The 6,332-nt window shown below is 42.7% G+C and overlaps 2 protein-coding genes across 3 annotated transcripts; both read right to left on the bottom strand.

Annotated features, from left to right (window-relative positions):
• Window positions 1–831: 831 nt before the first annotated feature.
• Window positions 832–6,125, bottom strand: LOC308397493 (potassium voltage-gated channel subfamily V member 2-like). 2 transcript variants are annotated; one of them, XM_080883422.1, is made up of 3 exons: window positions 5,650–6,125; window positions 4,568–5,477; window positions 832–1,670 (listed from the first exon to the last, which is right to left on the bottom strand). In XM_080883422.1, the coding sequence occupies exons 2-3, from the start codon at window positions 5,387–5,389 to the stop codon at window positions 1,389–1,391; spliced, it is 1,104 nt and encodes a 367-aa protein (XP_080739548.1). In that variant the 5' UTR covers window positions 5,390–5,477; window positions 5,650–6,125; the 3' UTR covers window positions 832–1,388. The 2 variants fall into 2 exon arrangements, with proteins under 2 accessions (XP_080739548.1, XP_080739547.1); XM_080883421.1 differs by having other exon boundaries at window positions 4,568–6,125.
• Window positions 2,802–4,244, bottom strand: LOC308397494 (piggyBac transposable element-derived protein 4-like). Its single transcript, XM_080883423.1, has 2 exons — window positions 3,534–4,244; window positions 2,802–3,444 (listed from the first exon to the last, which is right to left on the bottom strand). The coding sequence occupies exons 1-2, from the start codon at window positions 3,996–3,998 to the stop codon at window positions 2,905–2,907; spliced, it is 1,005 nt and encodes a 334-aa protein (XP_080739549.1). The 5' UTR covers window positions 3,999–4,244; the 3' UTR covers window positions 2,802–2,904.
• Window positions 6,126–6,332: the final 207 nt, after the last annotated feature.

Here is a 6,332-nt window from a genome sequence, read left to right as displayed (position 1 = left end):
ATTTTTTTGAGAAGGTGTTGTGTTCTGTAAACACACATGGATCAGTGTAATCAGTCTGACTCTCATCATCCATTGGAGCATAAACTGGGTGTCATCAGGACACTACAACACAGAGCAAATTACATCCCCACAGACCGAGTGGCCAGGAAAGCAGAAGAACATCACATCAAGAAGGCCCTGAGTAGGCCCAGCTGAACATTTGTCAAAGCCTTCCCAGCTTTGGCAAAAAGAAAGCTCCAAGGTATCCAGGAGAGAAGGACAACTGCTGCCTAAGCACTTTAGTGATCCCTTGTGTGTCAGGAGTACGGGAACAGCTAGGACGCATTTGAAACTGATCTCACAGCCCATTGCTGTTATATCTTTTACTATTTTACTTGCTATGATTGAGCATGCATCAAGACTTTAAAAAAATGGAATTTCCACAGGACACACAAGGCAAAATAAAAGTAACATATAGAAATGTTTACAGTAAACACTGTTAAGAACTGGGAGCACCGGTCTAATGACAGGAACTGTTGTGAAGTCCTCCCCCCAGACATTAAATGTGAAAATGACCTTTTATTTTCCTGGTACAGAGCTCAGATAAGGCCATATAAACATTTTCTTTTATCAGGCATCAAGCAGTGACATGAGTGTAAAGAAACTGCACAGAAAATGCAACTCTCTTTCAATAAACATCTATTTTAAGGACAGTTTTTAAAAATTGTTGGTAATTTATTACTTAACCTTTGAGGCTAACATACTGCAACATAATAGATGCAAGTTTTGTTGTATTCATTTGTTTTTATTAATCCCAAGTCATTTGGGAACAGAGAGAATACATTTTCCTCTTGGCACATGTCAAAACCTGCTCACATTTTATCCAGAAACGTTTGATTTGACCTTCACCAAAACATCGTGTCAAGGTCGTTATTCCTTAGTACAATTTTGCTTTAGCGGGAAATCTACAGTGTAACCTATATGGTAACCAGAAACCCCTTTTAGCCCTGTTTGGTATGTCGCAGTCGCATGTGACACATACTTAAAAAAGAAGGTGTCATTGGCAGGCATTCATTATTTATAATTCACTGGTGTCAGGTGGAAGATAAGCATCACGATGGATTCACCTGAGGTTAAAATACCTGGGTTGGACATCCAGGCTCCTTTTCAATCGCATGAATTACTTACATACAAGATACATACAAAATGAAAAAGAAACAGTGGTGCATGTGGTAGTTGTGAAACTACCAGGCCTGAAATTGCATCAGTACAAAGAAACTTTCCACTTCCTCTTCCTGCCCTCGTTCACATGTGCTAGGTTTAATTTTTTTGCACCACATTTTAACTTTTGAAGGCAGCTTGAGGCTGCAGCACGTTCACAGTACACAGTGGTCATGTATGAGATGCACTTAGCATGGGGATTGGGCTGTGGTGTCATCTTCTTCAAAGGGATGGAACCATGCATCCATTTTACGCTTGAGTCTCTTCTTAAGCTGAAAGCGGCGCTGGACTGAGGTAGAATTGTAAGCTTGGGTCTTTAGTTTGCTGTAGTAATCAGAGAACTTGTTAAACAGGAAAGAAATCGGCATGCCGTTGAGGATTATCCCAAAAGTAATGCATCCAAAGGCCACGATGCGGCCCAGGATAGTTACAGGAACCACATCCCCGTAGCCCACAGTGGAGATACTGACCTGAGAGAGAAAAGGGGAAACAAAATCCTATGTTCAGTTTCCAGGAATGTTTCCTTTAATCAGAGTTATTTTTGATTCTAAGAATGAATTAAAAGTTTACACTAACAAGTAGTACAGCTGGCCTTGAAAATGTCTGCTGAATCGACACTTACTTGTTTAATTTCACTTCAAAAGCAACACAAAGACATTATCTGAACTGCAGTGCAAGTATAAACATTAAAATGTGTAACTTTATTGGACAGTTCTGTACAATCAGGCTGCTGCTTCCATCAAAACCTACACCCTAGCCTCTTTGTGGCTCTAGCAGGTGTCAAAATACTTAAGAAAAAGCACAGACAGCAGACCACTTCCGTTGACCAGTGTTAGGATTGCCATCTTCTAATTCTTTATGAGAAAACAGTTTGGGCAGGGTTTGCCTTTCATGAAATGACATTTAAGAAATTTATGCAAATAGACTAAAAAAATGCTGAGAAGAATTTAGTTTTTTAAGCCAAACATAAGTACAGATCACTGCATGTTACATTTGTGAAAATCAATTAATTTCTGTGTTTGACTAATAAGTAGTGGAATAATAACCTTTGATCTAGAGAGTATTTACATTTCTAGACAGGTGAAAGTCACACTTGTAGGTGTTAGAACGTTCAACTTATTGCTCAGGGGAAGAGTAGGTAGGTGAAAAAAGACTGCAAAAGGAAATAAGCGGCTGGTTTGGGTTAGGTGCTGTAGTACACATTTCTTTGACACTTAGAGCCCCCGAGAGCAGCCAGTTGGCTTTTCTACCTTTAAAACCTACCTTTAAAACCCGCCTACCAGTCAAATGGCTTTTAGCTAGGCTTTAGCTTCAGCCAAGTGGAAGCTAAATTGGCTAGTCATTCATATGTAAATTAGGTTGTTACCTGAGAATTCTGGAGGGGAGTGGGTGTGTGAGAATGATTGCTAATTTCTAACTGCCAACTGCCTCCTTGTTTGTCCGGGGGAGCTGCTAAAAGCTGTGAATTTCCTTTTGTGTTCGTCTTGATGCATTCTCAATCATCCAGGGAAATAAATCTCCAAAAGTCACCAACTTGGAGTGTTTCAGTTTGCCATCTTAGGGAGAAATCAACAGACATGGGTGTATGTCCTTTGTTGCTGAGATTTATTGATAAAAACAGTACAAAAAACCAACCATTTGTACACATATTTACAAATAATAATAAAAAGTGAGTAAGTACATTTCAACATTTTCAGCAATCACTCACAATCCTGGCACTGCCATGGTATCTCTGCATTTACCACATGTGTATCTGTAGCAGTGAACACATCGCACAGTGGCATGATTGTTCTTGCATTTGTGTTTGACCTGACACATGGCTCTCTTTCCAGGGCTAGGTGTGGAGGGTTGTGTCCAAAGCAACTGTTCTTTTCTTGCCTTCTTCCCAGCTACATGAGAGTGAGCCAACTCTCTTGCAAGCTCCACCAGGAAGTCCACCCGTCTTTCCTTCATCCCGGTGCATGCTTGATACAGCACATGTGCATTCAGTGCTGCCATGTCAATCATGTTATAAAACACGGCAACTGGCCAGCGCCGTGTTCCTCTGCGGACAGTGTACTCCCGAACCATCTGGTCCATCACATCCACGCCACACTTTGTTTTGTTGTAAAGGGAGACAGTGTTTGGCTTCCTTTTGGTAGTGTTATCAGTCTGAACCACGCTGTGCATGCTGCTAAGAATATAGACTGTCTTCTTCCGTTTGGCTGCATACGCCGTCAGCGTGGCAGCAGAGGTTGAAAACACCTAAGAAATAAGATAAATGGTTATTTCCATAGCCCTTTTACACACAATGAAACACATAAACATAGAACCACAAAAGACCTGCAACATACCTGAGTGGTGAATTCATTGCGATCTGTCTGTCTAGTGGATTGAGGAATTTCCCTGCGAATCTTGTTGACTGTGCCGAGGATGGTGGTTTTCCGTCTAAGAAGTTTTTGTGCCAGTGAAAGCGATGTGAAAAAATTGTCCGTGGTAACATTTCTGCCCTTGTCTAGGAATGGTTCCATCAGCCTCATTACTACATTTTCAGAAAGTCTCTCCCCACTGGGACGATTGGGGTCCTTGCCAAGATATGGGAAGACATTGCAAATGTACTTGGATTTTAGGTCGCAAGCCACCCAAAACTTGATCCCAAACTTGTCAGGTTTACTTGCAATATACTGCAGGAAACAACACCGAGTCTTTGATGGGAAAAGCTGTTCATCAACGGTGATATGTAGACCAGGGTTGTAGCACGTGATGCAGTTGGTGACAAATGATCCCCACACACTGGAAATGCAGACTACAGATACCATGGCAGTGCCAGGATTGTGAGTGATTGCTGAAAATGTTGAAATGTACTCACTCACTTTTTATTATTATTTGTAAATATGTGTACAAATGGTTGGTTTTTTGTACTGTTTTTATCAATAAATCTCAGCAACAAAGGACATACACCCATGTCTGTTGATTTCTCCCTAAGATGGCAAACTGAAACACTCCAAGTTGGTGACTTTTGGAGATTTATTTCCCTGGATGATTGAGAATGCATCAAGACGAACACAAAAGGAAGTTCACAGCTTTTAGCAGCTCCCCCACCCCCTCATTCACACACCCCCACTCCCCTCCAGAATTCCCAGATAACAACCTAATTTACATATGAATGACTAGCCAATTTAGCTTCCACTTGGCTGAAGCTAAAGCCTAGCTAAAAGCCATTTGGCTGGAAGGCGGGTTTTTAAAGGTAGAAAGGTAGAAGCCTGGCCGGCTGGTGTTGAACCTTCCTTTTATTAGCGCACATAATAGGCAGATGTTTGCTTAGAAAGAAAAAGTCAAAGGCAGACGTGGAGATGTGGAGTTTATAGCTACAGACAGTGATACTTACTGCTGCCCACCACCAGGCGTACGGGATACTGCTGATGGGAGAGCCTTCGGTTTCCCTTTCTGCTGAATGCAGAAGAGCAGAGAATGTGAAGATTCCCAAGGCGATAAAGAAAAAAATGCAATAGGCCTCCTGGTAGCACCTCCGCAGAGTAAATGCAAAGGCCCTCATGCCGGTCGAGTGGCGGGCTAGCTTCAAAATCCGAAAGATCCGCAGCAACTTGACAATTTTGAGGACGTGGCTGAGCTTACTGACCCGGGCCATGGCCCTGAGGTCTTCTTGTGCACTCACATCCTCGGAGTCAGTAAAGGCTTCAAAGATGATCTGGACAAAATAAGGCATGACTGAAACCATGTCCACAAAGTTAAGTCCGCTCTTCAAAAATAATACAATGTCAGGAGTGGTGATGAGACGAATCAAATACTCAAAGGTGAAGAACACAATGGTGACGATCTCTCCCCACTCCATGTAGGTTTTGTCATCGATTCTGTACGACTGTAGTTCTTCCACAGTGTTGAGACACATTGAAGCGATGGACAAGAGCACGAAAAGGTTAGAGAGCAGAGTGAAAGTCTTCGCAAGAGTTGACGAGTACGGATTCTCCACAATGTTCCACATAGTCATCCGAACGTCCCCAAACATCATGTCCTTGAAATAATCATCATTGTACTTTACCTCGACCTCAGCCATTAGTTCTCTTTCCACCTCCAGGTTCTCCTTCAACTCATCTACCTTCTCCTGAAACACCATCCAACAGCAGAGCTGTGTGTCCTTCAGGCTCAGGCCCCAGTATGCAATTTCTTCCTCAAAGCTGATGGGACACATTTCCACTATGATCCAAAGCACTCCGGTTGCATAGAAATGGCAGATGTGGTGAAAGAAGGCAGGATCCCGGTCAAAGAAGAACTCGTTGCTGCACACAGAGTAGTCATCACAGAGGGTGAGGAGTTTTGCCTGGTCCCGGCAGAGAGCTAAGGAACCTATTCGAGTGTTAGGATATCTAACTGCACACATTCTTGGAATGTAAAACACTTTCCCTCCTACATTTAAGTTCATGTTTTGCTGGGGTTTGGGTGTCTTCTCACCTTTAGGGCAGTCATCTTTAATCCCAGGATAGTCCAGATTCTTCAGTGAGCTCCACGCTTTGGCTGTTTTTTCCTGAGAAAATGGAAATGTTTTATTACCCTTTGTGCACTTTGAGAGAGAGCTGACACTATAGCAGGAGCTCTGCAAACATGTTTGCAGCTGAGCGTTCTCTGAGCAAGCCATATCAGCTGTGGTCCAAGACAGGAAATGCAACAGAACAGAAAGAGGAAAACAACCATTAAAAGAAAGACTCTGAGAAAGGGATGTAATCAACACATGGTAAATCCACAAATATCTGATCCTGCAGCCACTTCTGACATCCCAGGGAAAACGGGGTTTTCCTGTTTGATGGCTCAGCTGTGGCTGATATGGTGACTCCTGGAAGTTAGGGGACAGAAGGAATTTCCTCTGTTTGTTACAGCAAAGACAACACATTGGACTTTACGACCAGAAGATCAGGACAAGCAGCAGGGATTTTATCCATTTAATCTCATTGGGACCTTTCCAGGTGCCTTTAAGTAGTTGTATATTTAGGTGGGAGGGGCATGGAGGGCAGGATTAGTAAACAAAGTTGCTTTAAGGATTTTGAACCTACGCAGGTACGGGGAAAACAAGCAAACCTCACGCAGTAAGGCCTCAGCCAACCAGGAAGTGTAAAATCAGAACCTCCTTGACGTGTAGA

Source organism: Rhamphochromis sp. 'chilingali' (genome assembly GCF_963969265.1).
Source record: "Rhamphochromis sp. 'chilingali' genome assembly, chromosome: 5".
In the NCBI taxonomy this organism is placed as follows: domain Eukaryota; kingdom Metazoa; phylum Chordata; class Actinopteri; order Cichliformes; family Cichlidae; genus Rhamphochromis; species Rhamphochromis sp. 'chilingali'.
The sequence above is the reverse complement of the archived record's forward strand: the minus strand, read 5'-3'. Positions and strand labels throughout refer to the sequence as shown.

What these genes read in the sequence shown, in the direction of transcription:
- LOC308397494 (XM_080883423.1), bottom strand. Translation starts at nt 3,998, where the DNA reads ATGGTATCTGTAGTCTGCATTTCCAGTGTGTGGGGATCATTTGTCACC. An exon ending in GCAATGAATTCACCACTCAG is followed by an intron (nt 3,445 to 3,533) that starts GTATGTTGCAGG and finishes CTTATTTCTTAG; the next exon opens with GTGTTTTCAACCTCTGCTGC.
- LOC308397493 (XM_080883421.1), bottom strand. Translation starts at nt 6,085, where the DNA reads ATGTGTTGTCTTTGCTGTAACAAACAGAGGAAATTCCTTCTGTCCCCT. An exon ending in ACGCCTGGTGGTGGGCAGCA is followed by an intron (nt 1,671 to 4,567) that starts GTAAGTATCACT and finishes TTTCTCTCTCAG; the next exon opens with GTCAGTATCTCCACTGTGGG.